The sequence below is a fragment of the Doryrhamphus excisus genome, linkage group LG21 (genome assembly GCF_037039965.1).
Source record: "Doryrhamphus excisus strain RoL-2023G ecotype Guam linkage group LG21, RoL_Dexc_Guam_v1.1, whole genome shotgun sequence".
NCBI classification, from domain to species: domain Eukaryota; kingdom Metazoa; phylum Chordata; class Actinopteri; order Syngnathiformes; family Syngnathidae; genus Doryrhamphus; species Doryrhamphus excisus.
In genome coordinates, this window is record NC_136377.1 from 13361990 (window position 1) to 13383409 (window position 21420).

A 21420-nucleotide genomic window follows, 5' to 3' on the forward strand; every position below is an offset into this window, starting at 1 on the left:
ATCCATGAAAAATCACAAATGAGTCCTGTCCCTTTAAAAGTACAGTGGAACCTCAGCCAGCATCATTCACCCTTTCTGGAAGGTCAGACTCCAAAAATGTATTTTGTTTATTTCCATCATTTTTCTTTAATATTTCAACTTTATGCTACCAAAATTATTCATTCATTTTCTACCACTTATCCTCACAAGGGTTGCGGGGGGTGCTGGAGCCTATCCCAGTTGTCTTCGGGCAAGAGGCGGGGTACACCCTGGACTGGTGGCCAGCCAATCACAGGGCACATAGTAAGTGGTACTGGACTCCGGGTGGCATTTAGTGGTATTTATGATGGTGCTATCATAACAGCCAGCTTTTATTTACAGTGTCCTGGCACCGCACCTAACAGCATTAAATTCACAAGAGAAGATGAAGCCAGAGGGAGGGGGCAAAGTTGACACCAACAAGGACACAAGCTAAAGCTGAAAAAATGCACTTTTTAATGTTACTTTAACAGAATCTTCAAGCAGCAACCTGGTGTTTGAGAGGCGGGGTACACCCTGGACTGGTGGCCAGCCAATCACAGGGCACATATAGACAAACAACCATTCACACTCACATTCATACCTATGGACAATTTGGAGTGGCCAATTAACCTAGCATGTTTTTGGAATGTGGGAGGAAACCGGAGAAAACCCATGCAAGGACAGGGAGAACATGCAAACTCCACATAGAGATGACCGAGGGTGGAATCGAACTCGGGTCTCCTCGCTGTGAGGCCTGCTCGCTAACCACTTGTCCGCCATGCAGCCCCAAGGCAGAATGTGTTTTGAAAAATAATTCCTTCATTCATTCATTTTCTACCGCTTTTTCCTCACGAGGTTCGCAGGGGGTGCTGGAGCCTATCCCAGCTGTCTTCGGGCGAGAGGCGGGGTACACCCTGGACTGGTGGCCAGCCAATCACAGGGCACATATAGACAAACAACCATTCACACTCACATTCATACCTATGGACAATTTGGAGTCGCTAATTAACCTAGCATGTTTTTGGAATGTGGGAGGAAACCGGAGTACCCGGAGAAAACCCAGGGAACATGCAAACTCCACATAGAGATAACAGGGGGGGGAATCGAACTCGGGTCTGCAGCCCCGTGTTTTGAAAAATAATTGGTTATTAAAAAATCCCAAAGTTGCAGTCCTACTCCTAATATCATGCCATGATGTTGATAATAAGTGACAACCATGTCCGAATCCAAAGAGCTGACCCCAAGACTGTAGACCCGCACAAGACTGCAATGGACTTCAAGACCAGGACCCGTGCAAATAGAAGAAATCCAAGATGGAGCTGGAGCTCATTCCCGCTCTGGTCTGTGTTTTTGTTACATTGTGTTTATCGTGGACTTATTGATAGAGTGCAAACACTGTGCTTCTCCTCACATATTGGCAATTTGCAACGTTTCCCTGAAAGGCCGGCGTTATCGTTTTGCGTACTTGCACGTGTACGTGAGGCACGAGGCCACATCCTCCAAACACAAATTGGTATTCTTGTCATCTTGTGAGAAAGCAAAGGCACACAGGCTAATGTGTGCCATCCGGGATTGGTCACAGACCGTTCTCTGTGGGACATGGTGAGAGCACCAGGACAGAAAAGTGATGTATGATGGATGGGTGGGCTCTGAGATGAAAAAAAGGATGCATGATGACGCCTCATGTTTGTTTGCGCCCCCTCTCTCCCTCTCAAGTGTGTTATTTATGGTGAAAATGGAGGCTGTCAAGTCACATTTATATGAAATACGCAGGGTAGCGCCTGCTGGTCCTTCAGTTCAAAGAGCTTTTGAACGAGCCGTCTGTGTCGTCCCGCCTCGCTCCGTCTCGCTCTCTGACAGAGACGCTCTCTGAAAGGGACAAAGTCAAGGACGGCCACTCAAAACACTCCAAACATCGCCTACATGCCCTCCCTTTGTCATCATACTGTGTAAACACATGCTCTCCGGTGATCACATTAAGCGCTGCAAAACACCTTGTGGCACAAGCAAAAGTATTGGGACAGCACCGGGAACGGACAACTTTGCAGATTCAACATCTTCCACTCTTCCGGGAAAATTTTCTATACAGGATGTTGGCAAGTCCACCACCAGCGTCCCCACCAAAATCCTTCCCCAAACTGTTCCACTAAGCTTCAACTCCTGAGTGATTAATTAATTTGTGCAATTAATTATGAAATGACACACTCAGTCACATAATTCAATTTAAAGCAGCTCTGTCAATTGACTCAACATTTTAATCAGATTAATCACAGTTTTCAATTAATTAATCATGATTAATCACCATTTGCCAAAAAGATTTCTGTCACTCTTAAATGCTCCAGATCAGCTCCAGATGTCAATATTAATTCATGACAATACAACTGAAGTCATAATGCGGTTTTAAAAAAGGTTTATTATTGAAGGAGAAATGGCCCTGTGTGGAAAAGTAATTGCCCCCTAAAGCCAACAGGTCACCAACAGGATTTTTTGGTAGACAGCAGAATTGATGGTTCCATTTATCTCAGCAAGTCTTCCAGGTCCTGAAGAAGCAAAACAACCCCAGACCATCACACTACCACCACCATATTTTACTCTTGCTATGATTTCTTTCTTGGACACACACCTTCCAAAAGTTCCACTTTTGTCTCGTCAGACCACAGAGTATTTTCCCAAATTTCTTGGGGAACATCACAAAATGTTCTTTTTGTTCAGCAGTGGTTTTGGTCTTGGAACTCTGCCATGCCGGCCGTTTTTGCCCAGTGTCTTTCTCATGGTGGAGTCATGAACACTGACCTTAACTGAGGCAAGTGAGACCTGCAGTTCTTTGGATGTTGTTGTGGGGTCTTTTGTGACCTCTTGAATGAGTTGTCGAGACACTCTTGGGGTCATTTTGGTTGGCCAGTCACTCCTGGGAAGGTTCACTATTGTTGCATCGTGGCTCTCATTGTGGTTTGCTGGAGTCCCAATGCTGTGGTAATGGCCTTATGACCTTTTCCACTTGAACTCAGGTATGATAAACCGCAGTTCAGTTATATTTTAACAGGGGTGCAATACCTTTTTCACACAGGGCCATGCAGGTATGGATTTGATCTCCCTATATAATATATAATAAAAATAATAATATAATTAAAACTGCATTTTTATGTTCAGTGGTGTTGTCATTGACTAATATTTAAATTTGTGTGATGATTTGAAATGTTTGTGTTTGAAACAAGTGTGACGAACATGACATTTTTTTTCTGAAATGACTAGACCACCCTTCTTTCTTCAGTTTCTTGTTCATGGTCTGCTACAACTAAAGGTTTATGTATTTGGACACATTTTTTGGCAGTGCATTGCCGTAGCTATTGATGTAAAAACGTAAGGGATTTTTATTTTGTATTATCAAGAAAAACATGGAAATGGCTAGATATCAGCTCTTAAATTCAACTTTTATTAGCTATTTTTGTTGTCATCATTATTTTTGTCTAATTTAGACCACACACACATGCATAAAAAATATCTTGTTGTGATGTTCAGAGGTCGGAGTGTCATCGAATGCATCTTGCGGTAGTGTGGTGAGAATGAGAGATGTGTTTGTGAGTTGGAGATACATACGGATCAGTCCCCTGAGATGGGTATCAGAAACGTGACATAGCAAGCAAAATGGCAAGTTATTTTCCAAACAATTTGCATATTAAAATAACTTTAACGGGGGTGTCAAACTCGTTTTCAATGATGGCCCCATCACAGTTATGGCTGCCCTCAGAATGATCACTTGTAACTGTCAAAATATGAATATAACCTTGTGGTATTATTAAACTATACATTTACTATACACTTGATTATTGTATTTTTCTTAACAAATTGATCAATCCAAACCTAATTTTCACAATTTTAAAACTTTATTCTTTGTTTTGTATTTAATACTGCCAAATTTTTTGCAGAAATGAAATCAAAATTAGGTTATATTTACATTTACATTCATTCATGACCTAATGTTTGTATGTTTGTAACATTTTTCCTATAGAGAGCATTCATATGGCTTCCGATGTTTTGTTTAATGGTGGACCATCAATGTCAAATCATCCATCAATGAAAAGACTGTAAAATGTAATGTAGATTTCCACACAATTGTATTTTGTTATACACACTTAATGTGTTTGTGTCATTGATGGGAAGATTCCTTTTCCGCCTAATTAAAAAGCCCTTAAAGTATACTTAAGAGGTAAAAAACTAAAAAGATGGCACTTAGAAATGTCCAGCATTAACATTCAAGGGCAACTAAGGGCTGTGATTGGTTCATTAATTACTTAGAATGGCACTCAGTGGAGTGCAGACCTCTGCTAAGACCAAACAATCCTAATTTGGATGAACACCAAATTGTACGCCTTGAAAGATACCCTCAGCCCGCATTAAAATACATTTCACCATTAAGACTCATGCATTATTCACAGAGAAATGAGGGGGAAATGCCGAAAAATGCCTCATCCTTTAAAGTTAATGGATCATCATACAGATCTGCACTAAAATTTAATGCCGTTTCATCGCCCCTACCTTCACCCCTCTGCAAAGATTTTTGGAAACCAGCTAAGTTGCGTTGTGTGCAATACTGCCAACAAACAAACAGACGGCAATGAAATCAGGCCGTAAGAACCTTGGAGGAGGTCTTTCTGAGTGTGGATCCCATGAAAGGATGTGTGCGGGCTGCCAATCAAATGGGCCAAATCAAGGCAAAGTCTGGAATGGAGTGTGTCCATTAAGAGGTCACCAAAGCTGTCATCATCTTCCTTGAGGCCAAGTGTGTATGCATGTGTGTGTGTGTGTGTGTGTGTGACTTTATCAGTGTTGGCACCAAGTGTCAGTGAGGGCCAGTGCGCTCCCCCAGCTGTGATTGGCTGAAGGTGACCACGACGGTGCCACTAATGGCCGTGAATGTCACTGCAGCCACAAGTAGTGTCGGGATTTGTTGTGTGGGCCTCAGGGAAATTACACTCAAAGTGTTTCCCTTTGAAAGTGTTTAGGGGATGAATCACAACCACACACACACACACACACACACACACACACACACCTGATGGTTGTATGCTCTCCCTATTATTAATATACAGTGTGTGTGCTTCTACAGGGGTGATTTACACTGCAGGCATCCTGGACTGTGAGAGCAAAGACTCCTATTGGCTGACAGTCTATGCTACAGACAGAGGGGTCTCGCCCCTGTCAGCCTCTGTTGAGGTCTTCATCCAGGTACAAACACTGGCTTCACTTCCTGCATGACAACCACAGCATTGCAATGCAGCAGACGTCTCTGCATTTTTGCACGGAAATGTAAACGCAGCAAGGCCGATATGCATGAATATAACCCACCACAATGTGCGCATGACAACCATAACAGCTAACCTTGGCATTATATCGACACCACCACAATGCATACCACACAGCATCCTCCAAGGAACCATATTTGGTAAGTCAAAATGAGCTTAAATATAACCATATGTATAATATTTACATAACTAGAATATTAATGATACAGTAAAGTCTCGTTATATCGATATTCTCGGGAGTCGGAAAAAATATCGATATAACCGGACTATCCATATATCCGATCCTGCGCCGAACTGCATTAAAAGTGGGCGGATCTTTGATATGGCATGTAATTTTCTCCTTGAGTTCATGGATTGCGTATCTAGCATGCTTTTGTACTACAATAAATTTTGTACTACAGTAAATAAAAATAAACTTACGCTGTAGTGATTACCGGTTACCGGGACATAATTCACCCCGGAACTATCGATAGGGAAGGTGTTGCCACCCGGAGGGGTAGGCGCGAGGGACGGGTGTTTTCCGCTGTGTGTGCTGCACTCTGGTGGTGGAAGTGTGAAAAATAAAGTTGACTGGAAGCAGCCGTTCGCCGTGTTCTTTTTTGGTATTGAAATCCTTAAGCAAAGATTGATTTAAGCTGCTTTTGTATCGATATAAGCAGACCAAATTGGCTGGCGGGAGATGAAAAGGGCATCGTAGTAACCGGATTATCATAATAACCAGGTATCGTACTAACGGAACTAATTATATCATAAAAGACTAGAAATTTGCCGGGAAATGAAAATAGTATCGTAATAAGTAGTAATTCGTTTTAACCGATATCGATATAACGAGACTTTACTGTATTAGGAAAAGTTGAAAATAACGTCGTCCACACACACTGACAAAATACACACTCTCAAGTCTCTTCCACCTCAGCATCTCAAGTTCGGTTGCTCTGCAACAGCGCAAACATGACATCGAATTTAAGGGCCGTGTTTTGCTGTAGCTTGAGGTTACTAAGGTGTGGCGCGGCGTGATTGGTTGCTCCGCCGGCAGGCCGCTTCATCACGCGCCAAAAGAGGAAGTTTAATCAGACACAGGTGCTCCTCAATTACCCGCTCGAGCATCTCGGCGCCACGTCGCTCGCAGCCAACGCTCGTAAATACTCCACATCCGCGCCTTGGCAGCAGCTTCATTCATTTGTAACGCATTCAGGGCGTGACGTGTGCTACATCTCTTTGATTGAGAACCGAGCTGATATTTGGCTTCAAGATACAGAGACGAAATATTAGAAACAGCTCTCAGTGTGATGCAGAGCAGAAAAAAAATAAAGTAAACACATTGATGTGCATTTCATCATTCATTCGATGGGGGGACACAAAGACAGTCATCCTGGAAGGCCCAGAATCATTTATCTCTAAGAAAGACTCACCTAGAGGCTGTTCTTTTCAAATTCACCATCTTAGATTTATTTAACACACTGATTCTCCAGCAGCCTCCTCCGGAAGGGAGGACATCACAAATGTCGACCTTTCTCATTCTAGCCAATGGGATATCTATATCTATACCTATAACTTAGGGATCTCTTTTTTACTTCAGAACTACTACTAATGATGTCATTACTGCAAGTCACTGAGGGAACGGGAGCTCTTTCTTTGGCAGGAGCCAATCACTAGCTATCAGTGAACACACGCAAAGCTTGTCAAATGAGGTCATTACTCAATATAAAGAACACTAAACTCATCACACAGCAACTTAACACCAGGGAGATAGGAAATATGCAATATAAGTACCAGTAAAAGCAAAAAAAATATATGCAATGCATTTCATCCAAGCAAAGCATTGTATTGGTGACATTGGGTTACTGCAATGATGTCAGCCTCCCTCCGGTGGACAGAGGCAGCATTGCAGCACCTTGGTGGCCATCCATCCATTTTCCATGGCGCTTGTCCTCCAATGAAATGCTTTGCTCGGAAAAAATGCTAAAATACTAGTTTAAACTCATATAGGTACTTACATTGTATATTTTCCAGCTACATTTTGAGTGTTAAGCTGCTGTGTGATGAGTTTATAGTTTTTTTGTGTGATGACATTGTGAGTCAAACTGTTATATAGAGACTTTCCAATGGGTTGACAAGCTGGTTGTGACTTCTTTAATAGCTCATGACTGGATCCTGTCAAACTGCGGCTTTGAAGCGATAAAATACCTTGCTGTTCCCGCTGCTAAATTTAAAAAAATGTTATATAGAGTAATAATACAGAAATATGGTATTTATTTTTGAATAAATAAAGACACTCACCTTCCTCTTCCTCCTTTTGGAGGTGGAGGACGTCAACGACAACGCGCCGCTCACCTCCGACCCCATCTACCACCCGGTTGTCATGGAGAACTCGCCCAAGGATGTGTCCGTCATCCGCATCCAAGCGCAGGACCCCGACCTCACCGCCACGCCCAGTCGTCTGAGTTACCGCATCACCGCTGGCAACCCTCAGAACTTCTTCTATATCAACCCAAAGACAGGCAAGATTGTTACAGTACATTTATGTTGGTTACTATTGTATATAAGAATATACTAAATAATATACTTATATATATACAATATTTGTAACTTTTGGAAAATTAGGTTGGTAACCACGATGACCACACAGTCAGGAGATCCAAAAACATGCTAGGTTAATTGGTGACTCCAAATTGTCCATAGGTATGAATGTGAGTGTGAATGGTTGTTTGTCTATATGTGCCCTGTGATTGGCTGGCCACCAGTCCAGGGTGTACCCCGCCTCTCGCCCGAAGACAGCTGGGATAGGCTCCAGCATACCTGCGACCTGAGGGAGAATAAGCGGCATAGAAAATGAATGGTTGGATGGAGGTTGGGGAAAAAGTCATAACATTATGGAAATAAAGTCAAAATATTATGGGAATGAAGTCATAATATTACAAAAAGAAAATTTCTGAAGAATATTTAAGAAGAAAATTTTAACATTTGGAAATAACCCCCCAAAACCCACTAGAGATGGGAAAGACGTTCATACTAATAATTCACCTTTGTCACAAAGCTGAGATGCGGTTTTCTTGAAATCGATACAACTCACTAACATATGTACGTATGTATACATATGTGTTGGTTTTGAGAATATTATGTACATCCTTTGATTTTTCACTATGTAGCCCTCACTGGAAAAACTTTGGATATCCCTGCCTGAAAGGGGAACTTTGCCATTTCCATTGTCATTCCCAGATTTCTATTAATTTTCTGTGTATTCTAGAGTGACAAAATGAGTTAATATGAGCTAGCTAACAACGGACGTCATGGGAAAAAATATGATTATTATAGTATTATTATTATTATTGTAGCAGCTAACATGAAAAACTATTTTTATCTAGCGTACTAACATGATTCACAGATGGAAGAGTGGATACCTAGCTCTCTTTTGCCACAAAGACTCAACATGATGCTCCTTTGCCAGTCAGCATTTTTTTAACTGAGGACTGGCGCACACGTCTTGTGCTGGAAGACACAGCCATCCCAAGGAGAGCAGACATCCTAAGTGTTGTCGCTGTATCTATGCTGCTGTTGTTGATGGAACTAGTATAAGTATGTGTATCATATGTGTGTCATGTGTTTTAAATCATGAACACACGACAATATTCTGCAACTATTACATGTTATCATCAGTTTACGCGTTAATGCATGATCACAGCATGGATATCAAACCATGTAATGTTGTAAGAGGCTTTTTTTTTTAGAGGGCTTCATCGTCGAAAAAGGTGTATCCCAATAACGTACATTGTTAGCTAGCTCATATTAACTCATTTTCTCATGTTATAATGCACAGAAAAGGGAAAGAAATATGTGTTCACATAAGGATTGGGAATGATGGGCAACATTTTAAAAAAAGTGCAGTTCCCCTTTAAATACTCCGAATGTTTGCTCGAATGAGATGAAGTTTTAAAAAATCCCGAATTCCATCCCAAAATGGAAGATTGCTCAAGAGGTTCAGGCACTGTACAGTATATTTTCTGAATGAATTCCGCATGTATTCACTTCATTATTTTTCAAGAGTCTTGTTTAAAATGAGCAGCTGTCATTTTTGTGTTTTTATTGCACATTCAAAGGAATGTTCCGTGATTGCATGCACAACACACTGCCGTTTTTGGGTACACTGTCTAAAGTGTGTGTGTGTGTGTGTGTGTGTGTCACAGGGGAGACTTTTTCGCCATCTGAGCTCGCCTGTGTGGCTTTTTGATAATCTTCATTCATTGTCGCTCTCGTATCGACGACTATCACCTACACAGGCTGATAAATTGGCTTCTACTCAGCGCTGAATGTTTCCCGCGCGCCTGACTTTATAGCCTTCCCCACCGCCACCGCCACCGCCGCCGCCGCCGAGTCCAATAACACTCATATTAAAGTGGTGGATTTACAAGGGAGGCCGGTTGGCTCCGCCCCCCAAAGGTGCTAGTGTGAAGTGATGATTGTTGTGGTGAGTCATCTCTCTCCAGCACTTTCTGTGCGACCCGATGGACCAACAAAATCAAGTCTGATTGATTTGCCCACTTTGCCCTCCCCCCTTGCCGCTTTGATTTGTTTTCCCAAACGACATTTTGTAATTTTTCCGTGTTAAAGTTCCCCATCAGAGCGCATTGGAGCGTGTGACACGTGACGCTATTCCTCCAAAGTAGCCGAGCAGAACACTAGCACGATATTTTGCCGCTGTGCTTTGCTTTTGTCGCAGTGCAAGACCCCCCCTCCCCCGCGCCCCACACACATCCCAATCCCAGCCCCTCTCCCCCTTCACGGGGGTGCAAACAGAAGAGATGAGTGTTGACACAAGGTCCAAGACCAGGCGCTCCAAGAAAATGCTGGAATGTTTGCCCAGCGTCTTGGTTGTGTGTGACATTTTTTGTGTTGATTTAGTCAGATCACAACCACCCAAGCACCGCCCCAAATGACTACATTGAATGTATCATGTAAATGTCTAACACTGGAAGTCAATTATAGGAGGTGCGTACCAGTGTGTATGCCGCCATCTTGTATTGGAAGTGTTAGCCTTGACGCTGGAATTTCGACAGTTTAAAAGTGCTTTTAGTAGCTTTAATGCTAATTAGCATTAACTGTAACACTATAACATATCACATACAACAATGTAGCATCAAGTTAGCAATACTAGCATAGCTATGTGATGCTAAGGTGCTAACATTACACTCACATCATGCCAAGTTAGCCTATTCAGTTAGCATTCATAGCTGGTGATAAACGATACCAGACAGAAGGGTTTGCTATGCAGGATTAACTCTGATTTGATTAAAGGAGAGAAGATGACTAATAATCAGGTTTTGGTGATTAACCTAGAAAATATAAGAAGAACAGATGGTGTTGGATCTGGCCACCCATGTTGCAGAGAATGTTATTCATTCATTTTCTACCGCTTTTTCCTCACGAGGGTCGCGTCCCTGTCTTCGGATGAGAGGCGGGGTACACCCTGGACTGGTCGCCAGCCAATAACAGGGCACATATAGACAAACAACCATTCACACTCACATTCATACCTATGGACAATTTGGAGTGGCCAATTATCCTAGCATGTTTTTGGAATGTGGGAGGAAACCGGAGTACCCGGAGAAAACCCACGCATGCACGGGGAGAACATGCAAACTCCACACAGAGATGGCCGAGGATGGGAATTGAACCCTGGTCTCCTAGCTGTGAGGTCTGTGCGCTAACCACACGACCACCGTGCAGCCCATTTCTCTGACATTTGAAAGTAAAACATTATAGAAATCGCAGTGTGTAACGATGAAATTATTACAACATACAATAACATTCTCAGGCGGCACGGTGGTCTAGTGGTTAGCGCGCAGACCTCACAGCTAGGAGATCCGGGTTCAAGTCCACCCTCAGCCATCTCTGTGTGGAGTTAGCGTGTTCTCCCCGTGCATGCGTGGGTTTTCTCCGGGTACTCCGGTTTCCTCCCACATTCCAAAAACATGCTAGGTTAATTGGCCACTCCAAATTGTCCATAGGTATGAATGTGAGTGTGAATGGTTGTTTGTCTATATGTGCCCTGTGATTGGCTGGCCACCAGTCCAGGGTGTACCCCGCCTCTTGCCTGAAGACAGCTGGGATAGGCTCCAGCACACAATGAATGAATGACTAATTGCTGAAGAAAAACCAATGATCAAATTTACAGCTCCCACGACTTTATTTTAAGATGTGTAGTGAAGCCTTCGCATCTCTCAGTGGTGTGGAGCAAACAAGTGAAGGAGATGATTCTTATGTGTGGTGCTCATAAACAGGATGTAGGGGACGTGTGTTTCAGTTAGAACATCAATAAGAAGTCACTAGGGGACCTTGAAAAAAAACCCCACAGTATTTCTCCTGGCCAATCAAAATGAATCATTATCATGGCATCGATTTATGAGGCCCATAGGCCACACCCCTTTCACAACCGGCCCTCCTTCTCTGTGCTGCTAATCATTTAGTCGCAATGTGATGCATACAAGGTGGACTGTATGCATGCTCAAGGTTACGTTGCCATATACGTATGTGTGTGTGTGTGTGTGTGTGTGTGTGTGTGTGTGCATTATGGACCGAAATTTCCATGCTACCACTCCAGCTCACACGCACACGCACACACACAAACATACTAATCCTGCTGCCTTCACGAGGCTGTCACTAAATAGATGAAACAAGCGTTTAATTTCATTCTGATTGCATTCATGCTTCATGTCATGCGTGGAAGATGCAAAAAGATGCTGAAGGGATGCTAATTCAATGTAGCACACGTGCAGACACTGTAGGTCTTTGGACACGGAGGACGTGATGGGATTTAAGAAGGATTAGGATGGCAAATCTAGGAATTGTTTCCAAGATAAGGAGATGGAGCAGGTCGCCATCCTTCGACCTTGCAGCCTCTCCAAACTAGCATATTGACATTCAGGAAATTGATTCAGAGCCATGAATCCTTACCACTCAACTATTATGGAAATACTGCAAAAACAAGTTTACTACTCACTAGAATGTTAAAATGCGTACCAGAATGCAACATGAGAAAAATAATAGTACTTTACGCCACTAGCATAGCCATGCAGCAGAGGGCACTGTTTTTCACACTATGATGTATTTTATACTCAATACAGAGCAGAAAAGTGGAACCCATTTATAGCTCGACATACATACGTGTTACTACAGCCATAGGTCACAACAACCTAAAACTGTGTGTGTCACTTCCTGTCTGCCATCAATTCCGCTCCCGTACAAGGTAGATTGTGTTAAATGGCTTACTTTCTATGATTATATCTACGATATTGGGTAATAGGTGTGTAAAAGTGACTATAGGGCTGTTGTTTCATGTCTCGAGGGCTCTAATAATGTGAAAAAAAATATATTTAGAAGATCCATCCATTTTCTCCAGAGTACCTGGAGTACACACGCACAGGGAAACTCCACACAGAGATGCCCGAGTGGAGATTCGAACCCAGTTTTTCCCAATCTCCTGACTGTGGCCAACTCGTCCACTCGAACACCGTGCAGCTCTGTTCAGAAGATCATAAACAGGTTTTCTATGCCATAACAACGGAAATATTCTATTTATAAATTAACTTATCAGAGTTTGTTTTGACAATTGTACAGTGGAACCTTGGTTAGAGTCCAACTTATAACCTGACATACTCCAACCAAATACATTTTTCCCATAAGAAATAATATAAATCCAATCAAACTGTTGCAGAAAGCCATAAATATTAGCACAAAACGTGCTTTTATAGTTATAGTATTATATACAGAAAACAATTGCCAATGAAAATAAATACATATAAATGATGAATGAAAAGGGATAAATGAACTTTTAAAGTTACTTTTACCTTCATTGAAGACGTGACTGTTGACAAAGGCGCAATGTGGCAGCGAGATCAACATGGACACCACCTTCCTGGTTTGTTTTTTCTTGACTTCAATAGTGTTTCTCACATACGTCCCACCTCAATTCTCTGCTTTTATTTGGATCTGGGCTACAAAATTACCCAGACTGGAACCACCAAAGGCTGCAAGTAGCAACATTTTGATAAAGAATGCAAAATGTTGGCTGAAAAATGTTAACTGATAAACACGCTCACCGAGGTGTATGCTAACCGAGGTGTACACTAACCGAGGTGTACGCTAACCAAGGTGTACGCTAACCAAGGTGTACGCTAACCAAGGTGTATGCTAACCGAGGTGGACGCTAACCAAGGTGTACGCTAACCAAGGTGTATGCTAACCAAGGTGTATGCTAACCAAGGTGTATGCTAACCAAGGTGCCACTGTATGTTGTGATGAATGGCAAATGATTTGTGTTGTGATTTACGACACATGAGAGAGTACTTCATCCTATTTCTGTATTTAAAAAAATGCAGCCAGCCTGTCAATCACACGTACGCTTCCATCACGTCTTCTCCTCTTTTGGCTCGTAGGCTTGATCACAACAACAGCGAGGAAACTGGACAGAGAACAGCAAGCGGAACACTTCCTGGAGGTAAAGTACAACCATTGGTCTGTTTATCTGCCGCCGCCACCTGCCAAGCCGCTAACAGAGACTGGCTGGAGGACAACCCAGACGGGCCCCTCAAGGCCCCCGCCAGATGTGATGAATGCCTTTATATTTGGGGCCTGGGCTCTGGGATTTCTTAAATGTAATCGTTCATCATCGGTTATCTCCTCCACTCGTGCCGGCGAGGGGGCCGCAGAGGAGTCGGCGTGCCGAGCGTTTGATAAGTGCAGACAGCGGGCACACAGATAGCCGGGCGATTAGCATTAGCGGTGCTGGTGCTGCATGCAGATGAAGCTGATAATCGCACGGCCTCCACTTCACAGACACAAGAAAACTTTATCCCCGCACGGACGTCTCACACAACTTATTAAGTGGTTCCGAATCTACAGCAGCAATGAAACGAAATAAGCCCCCCCCCCCAGTGACCCCCCCACCCCCACCCCCGGTGTTTATCTATTGCCAACTGTCTGGTCTGGAACCAATAGCTGTGCTTTGTTCGGCTCCAGTGCGCAGGGAGAGGACTCGAGGGGAGATAATAACATCGTATAGCGCACCCGCCAGACACTTCATTAGGCACACCACCATAACGCCAGGCAAGGCGAGAGCTCAAAATGTCTGCTTTTGTAAAGAAATGCAAAGTGGTAGATGACCACAATGTACTTCAATGGGCATCCTTTCGCTGTTAATGATAAGGTATGTTGCATGTCCCTGTTAGTGGCATGGCAGGATGATGACGTCCGTCATTGGCCAGTGGCTGCCGCCTCACATTCATACCTATGGACAATTTGGAGTCGCCAATTAACCTAATTAACCTTGGAATGTGGGAGGAAACCGGAGTACCCGGAAAAAACCCACGCATGCACGGGGAGAACATGCAAACTCCACACAGAGAAGGCCGAGGGTGGAATCGAACTCGGGTCTCAGCCCTATATCATAACATTCATTCATTTTCTACCGCTTTTCCTCACGAGGGTCGCGGGGGGTGCTGGAGCCTATCCCAGCTGTCTTTGGGCGAGAGGCGGGGTACACCCTGGACTGGTTGCCAGCCAATCACAGGGCACATATAGACAAACAACCATTCACACTCACATTCATACCTATGGACAATTTGGAGTCGCCAATTAACCTAGCATGTTTTTGGAATATGGGAGGAAACCGGAGTACCCGGAAAAAACCCACGCATGCACGGGGAGAACATGCAAACTCCACACAGAGATGGCCGAGGGTGGAATCGAACTCGGGTCTCAGCCCTATATCATAACATTCATTCATTCATTCATTTTCTACCGCTTTTCCTCACGAGTGTCGCGGGGGGTGCTGGAGCCTATCCCAGCTGTCTTTGGGCGAGAGGCGGGGTACACCCTGGACTGGTTGCCAGCCAATCACAGGGCACATATAGACAAACAACCATTCACACTCACATTCATACCTATGGACAATTTGGAGTCGCCAATTAACCTAGCATGTTTTTGGAATGTGGGAGGAAACCAGAGTACCCGGAAAAAACCCACGCATGCACGGGGAGAACATGCAAACTCCACACAGAGATGGCCGAGGGTGGAATCGAACTCGGGTCTCAGCCCTATATCATAACAATACTGGTTAATTTTGTAGGACTATAAACATTTCAAGTGGAACCCAGGGCCCCAGTATGAGTGGCTTGAGAGTAGATAAGACTATAGTTACTAAATGAAGGCACACAAAGCAGAGTGAATGCAGGTCAAGGATAGCGGTCCATGCAGAGCAGCCAGCATAAAAAGTCATTAAAAGTCCAGTGAGCCGTCAGGCTGCTCCCACCAGTGCTCACCCCGATGCCATCAAATCGATGTTGTGATCAGACCTTTGCCTCTGCCCGCAGGGCAACGCTAATACAAAAGAGATTTCCCATGAGCTCAGCTCCTCGCCACCCCGCATCTGCTAAAAGCACACAAACGTGTCGCATGGTTTCCTAGGTGACAGTCATAGATGGGCCGGTGACCACCCGCCAGTCCACCGTGTGGGTCATGGTCCACGTGGAGGACGAGAATGACAACCCGCCCGTCTTCCCCGAGGTCACCTACCGCATCAGCTTGCCCGAGCGGGACCGCAACAGACGGGGTGAGCCGGTCTACCGCGTCTTTGCGCACGACCGTGACCTGGGCGCCAACGCCAACGTCAGCTACAGCATCCTGGATGGCAACCCGGACGAGATGTTCGGCATCGACCCCCGTACCGCCATGGTGTCGTCAAAGAAGGCGGTACCGGCGGGACACTATCATGTCCTCACTGTAGGTTTGACCTCTGACCTGCATGGAAATGCATGTTTTTCTTTTTCTATTTATTCATAAGCCTCTGTCGGCACCCACACCGGCCATTTTTCATCAGACACGAATCCATTTTTTATTGTCTGAATTTCTTTTTATGAGTTGGCAAAGATAAATTTCATACCTGCGGATAAAATTGCTTTTATATTTCAGTCTGCTGGCACTCAATCACATCAACACCATGAGCTCAAACAGCAGTTTTTGGCCTCCGCCTCTAAACAAATGTCCTGCTCATAAATGACTTCATCAGGCTTTGCTACTTTTTAGACCACCATGCCACAAAAAGCCACATCACGTTCCTTTTACTGTTAGATGGATGGATAGATAGTATAAAAGTTACTATAGGGGTGTTATGTCACATCTATAGGACTCTAATAATGTTAAAAAACATACCGTATTTTCCGGATTATAAGTCACACTTTTTTTCATAGGTTGGCTGTTCCTGCGACTTATAAATGAAAAAATAAAGTGGACACCTTTTCTGTTCATGTTTATTTTTTGTGTAGCTGCATTGTGTTAGCATATCTTACACCTATCCAGCCTGTTCTCTATTGTTTTATTAATGTTAGAACTTGCCTTCCAAGATGATGTGTTGTCTGCAAAAAATGTGACTTATACTGCAGTGCGATTTATGTATGTTTTTTTAACCTTATACTTAATCTTATACTCCAGAGCGACTTATAGTCCAGAAAATACGGCATTTAGAAGGTTGTAAAAAGGTCATCTATGCTCTAACTACAAAACTATGCCATTTATAACGAAGGGATCGTACTTCGTGGAAATTCACACACACGATGGGGTCTAGAACCAATTAACCACCATAAACAGGGAATTAGTGTACGTATATTTATATATATATATATATACAGTAAAGTCTCGTTTTATCAATATTGTCGGGAGTCGGAAAAAATATCGATATAACTGGACTGTCGATATATCCGATCCTGCGCCGAACTGCATTAAAACTGGGCAATAATGCACTCGTTCTGTAGTATTCTATAGTGTTCTATAGTATAGAACAATGTCGAGCAGCTTAAATCAATCTTTGCTTAAGGATTTCAATACCAAAAAAGAACACGGCGAACGGCTGCTTCCAGTCAACTTTATAAGAAGAACCAACTGCGTTCGTGGTTTCTCTCGTGTGTATAGAATCTATACACACGAGAGAAACCACGAACGATAAAAAGATATCTGAATACAACACAATTAAATACATGTATTTGTACGCTTGTGTCTTCGTTGGAATAGGTGTGTATGCTATGTCAGTTGGTTCTTCTGTTGCAGGCATGTGTTTGGCCAGCTATGTGGGGCCGGTTGAGCATGACCTGTGAACCAGGAAGTGCGGGAATCGGTGTGTGTGCTGCGCTCTGGTGGTGGAAGTGTGAAAAATAAAGTTGACTGGAAGCAGCCGTTCGCCGTGTTCTTTTTTGGTATTGAAATCCTTAAGCAAAGATTGATTTAAGCTGCTTTTGTATCGATATAAGCAGACCAAATTGGCTGGCGGGAGATGAAAAGGACATCGTAGTAACCGGATTATCATAATAACCGGGTATCGTACTAACGGAACTAATTATATCATAAAAGACTAGAAATTTGCCGGGAAATGAAAATAGTATCATAATAAGCAGTAATTCGTTATAACCGATATCGATATAACGAGACTTTACTGTATACTGTGTATTTTTTTAATTGGATTTTCCTTATGTTGCTGTCAAACTTGTAAAAAAATCAAAATTGAATTGAGGTTGCAAATGCTAAATTGCAAAAGTATAATTGCAGAATTCAAATTCAAATCGAAGGAAGTAGAAGTGAAATTCCAATGGATAATTTTGGTGTATTCCAGAATCATGGTTTACAGTATATTCCATGCAGGACTGTGTTACATATGTCATAGAAATGTTTTTACAATGAAGTATTTTTCATTTTCTGTCTTTAAAGATCAAAGCGGAGGACGGTGGCGACCCCCCTCTGTGGTCCACCGTCAAACTCCACGTGGAGTGGATCCGCAAGCCCACGCCCTCGCCGCTGCCCCTGCTGTTCACGCAGCGCTGCTACAACTTCTCCGTAGCGGAAACAGCCGCCGTGGCCCAGCCCGTGGGGGTGGTGGCCGTGGGACAGTCCAACACCCCCGTCTGGTTCAACATTGTCGGTAAGACCACTTGCAAAGCATGTGAGTGGGACTGTTTGTTTGCATGAGGCACCACTTTGCACAAGCAGCATTGTGTCGCAACGTGTCAGCATCAATACTTTGATGTGCACCACTGTGTTCCAATTTTGGATCCGTGCGGCGACAACATGCAGCACTAATTGATTTTTATGACCTTTTACTTCACTGTGGTTCGCTCTGAAAATAATCAACACGACGCACACTCATTAATTAAAAATGACTTGATGAACAGGGAAACATCGTTATAATCGTTGGCTTTTCTTTCACGCTTCAATGGCCCCCAAAACAGGCTGGAAAACGATGGGAGAAGAAAAGTACACCTTTCTGTACTCAATGTCTGAATACTTATTAGACCACTGGTGTGGGATGCAATGTCCGTCACGAGTACACTACATGGACAAAAGTAGCAACATATTCCAGCCAAGGGCTTTGTAGGACTCAGGGAGTGAGACCAGCCATGTTGTTTGGTCTAGAGACAGTGCCACTGAGGAAAAGACAGGAAGCAGAATTGGAGGTAGCAGATATAAGGATGCTGAGGTTCTCATTGGGAGTGACCAGGATGGATAGGATCAGGAACGAGTACATCAGAGGGATATTCCATGTTAGAGGCCTTGGAGATAAAGTCCTTTAGGCCAGACTGAGATGGTTGGGACATGTCCAGAGGAGAGATAGTGAATATATTGGTAGAAGGATGCTGCCAGGTAGGAGGCGTAGAGGAACACCAAAGAGGAGGTTTATGGATGTAGTGAAGGAGGACATGAGGGGAGTTGGTGTGAGAGAGACAGAAGATGCAGAAGACAGGGTTGGATGGAGGAGATTGATATTTGCTGTGGCGACCCCTGAAGGGAAAAGCCCAAAGAGAAAGACAAAGAAGAGGAGGTTTGCCACCAGCTGCTTATAATTATCTGACTTGTAGTTTTCAAGAAACTGATGCATAAGTCAGTTTCTGCTACTGTAATTTCTCTACATGGATGGGTTTTCTCCGGGTACTCCGGTTTCCTCCCACATTCCAAAAACATGCTAGGTTAATTAGCCACTCTCTCGCCTCTCGTCTCGTCTCTCGCCTGAAGACAGCTGGGATAGGCTCCAGCACCCCCTGCGACCCTTGTGAGAATAAGCAGTAGAAAATGAATGAATGAACACCAAGGTGGACTCCCAAGAATGAAGGTGAAGCATTCAGTCCAAACAGACAACATGTGGAACAGAATGAAAAGACCAGGAATAATGTCAGAAACTGTGAAAAAAAAAACAACCCAAGTCCCCACTGTCACATGGAACATCCGTCAATTTTTATGTATTCTGCTGGAGAAAGTTTGGACACGCCCTTTTTGAGTCTCCAATTCGATGAACATGCATGTATTTGAAATGTGGGCAGAGGTAAGAGTAGCTGGTAAAAACCCATGCAAGCACGCTGAGAACATGCTAACTCCACACTGAGATGTTCAGTTGGAGATTCCAACCCTCAACCTGAGTTCTGCATCTTTGTAGGACATTTGGGACAATGGTATACCTCCAACTGTGTCCATCATGGAGTATGTCTATCCAGTCGCTGTCACTTTTCACTTCCTGTTACAATTGATTTTCTTGGTATTTGTTTCTAATGGTTTTACACTTTCTTCACATGCAGGTGGACGAGTGGCAAGAGAAATGTTCTACATTCCGCAGAATGCATGCGGTAGAAACTGCTCGCTCGACACAGGTCAGGTGAAAACGAAACTAAACTACGTTTTTGGTAGAAATTGTCGGTGTAATTTTGGTTTGTGAATCCAAGATTGGCTTGAGATCTAGTTATAGCGCGCGACTGCGGACGAATACAAACAGCGCACACAGCCACTGTGTGGCTGAATTAGTGGTGGGTAAAACCGTTCATTCCAATGAACTGGATCATTCTGGTTCATTCAGTAAAAAGAGCCGTTCATTTCGTTCATTTCAGTCAATTGGTCATAGACCCGGTCAGCCATGTTGAGTCCGTTCACTCATGTTCACATTCGTTCCAACTCAGCAGCGCAACAACACGTGATGACTAGTGGTGTGTCGGTCATGAACGAACGAGTCAAAAGAACTAGTTCTTTTTTGTAAACGGAATGAACGATCAATCTCTCGATCTCGGTCTTTCAGTCAGCTAACCCCGCCCACCCACAGAGCGAGGCTCGACGATAGGATAAAGCCCGCAGGAACGGTGAACTGACTCTCCATCCAATCAAAAAAAGCATTTGCAACTGAACGGACTGAATGGATATTTTAGGGGCGGCGACCTCGTTCATTCCGTTCACAAAAAAGAACTACAGTAAAGTCTTGTTATATCGATATCGGTTATAACGAATTACTACTTATTACGATACTATTTTCATTTCCCGGCAAATTTCTAGCCTTTTATGATATAATTAGTTCCGTTAATACGATACCCGGTTATTATGATAATCCGGTTACTACGATGCCCTTTTCATCTCCCGCCAGCCAATTTGGTCTGCTTATATCGATACAAAAGCAGCTTAAATCAATCTTTGCTTAAGGATTTCAATACCAAAAAAGAACACGGCGAACGGCTGCTTCCAGTCAACTTTATTTTTCACACTTCCACCACCGGAGCGCAGCACACACACCGATTCCCGCACTTCCTGGTTCACAGGTCATGCTCAACCCGCCCCACATAGCTGGCCAAACACATGCCTGCAACAGAAGAACCAACTGACATAGCATACACACCTATTCCAACGAAGACACAAGCGTACAAATACATGTATTTAATTGTGTTGTATTCAGATATCTTTTTATCGTTTGTGGTTTCTCTCGTGTGTATAGATGAGTTGACTGGAAGCAGCCGTTCGCCGTGTTCTTTTTTGGTATTGAAATCCTTAAGCAAAGATTGATTTAAGCTGCTCGACATTGTTCTATACTATAGAACAATGTCGAGTGCATTATTGCCCACTTTTAATGCAGTTCGGTGCAGGATCGGATATATCGACAGTCCGGTTATATTGATATTTTTTCCGACTCCCGACAATATCGATATAACGAGACTTTACTGTAATTGGGTCCCCTCTTTCCTTCCTTCTTTGATGCTCGGTAACACTCCGAGACGCCTCAGCCCGACTGTAATATTGCCCTTCTTCTCCTTGGAGGAAAACAAGCATAAAA

The 21420-nt window shown here is 43.5% G+C and overlaps 1 protein-coding gene across 2 annotated transcripts in view; it reads left to right on the top strand.

Moving 5' to 3' along the window:
• fat3b (FAT atypical cadherin 3b) overlaps nucleotides 1-21420 on the top strand; it is a 76091-nt gene that overhangs the window by 11982 nt on the left and 42689 nt on the right. Inside the window, exons 5-10 of one of the 2 annotated variants that reach the window (XM_058086456.2) lie at nucleotides 5108-5226; nucleotides 7606-7804; nucleotides 13736-13797; nucleotides 15765-16079; nucleotides 18054-18264; nucleotides 19910-19981. In XM_058086456.2, the coding sequence (XP_057942439.2) occupies nucleotides 5108-5226; nucleotides 7606-7804; nucleotides 13736-13797; nucleotides 15765-16079; nucleotides 18054-18264; nucleotides 19910-19981 (978 nt within the window). The remainder of the gene's footprint in view (nucleotides 1-5107; nucleotides 5227-7605; nucleotides 7805-13735; nucleotides 13798-15764; nucleotides 16080-18053; nucleotides 18265-19909; nucleotides 19982-21420) is intronic. The other variant, XM_078787615.1, reaches the window with a different exon arrangement.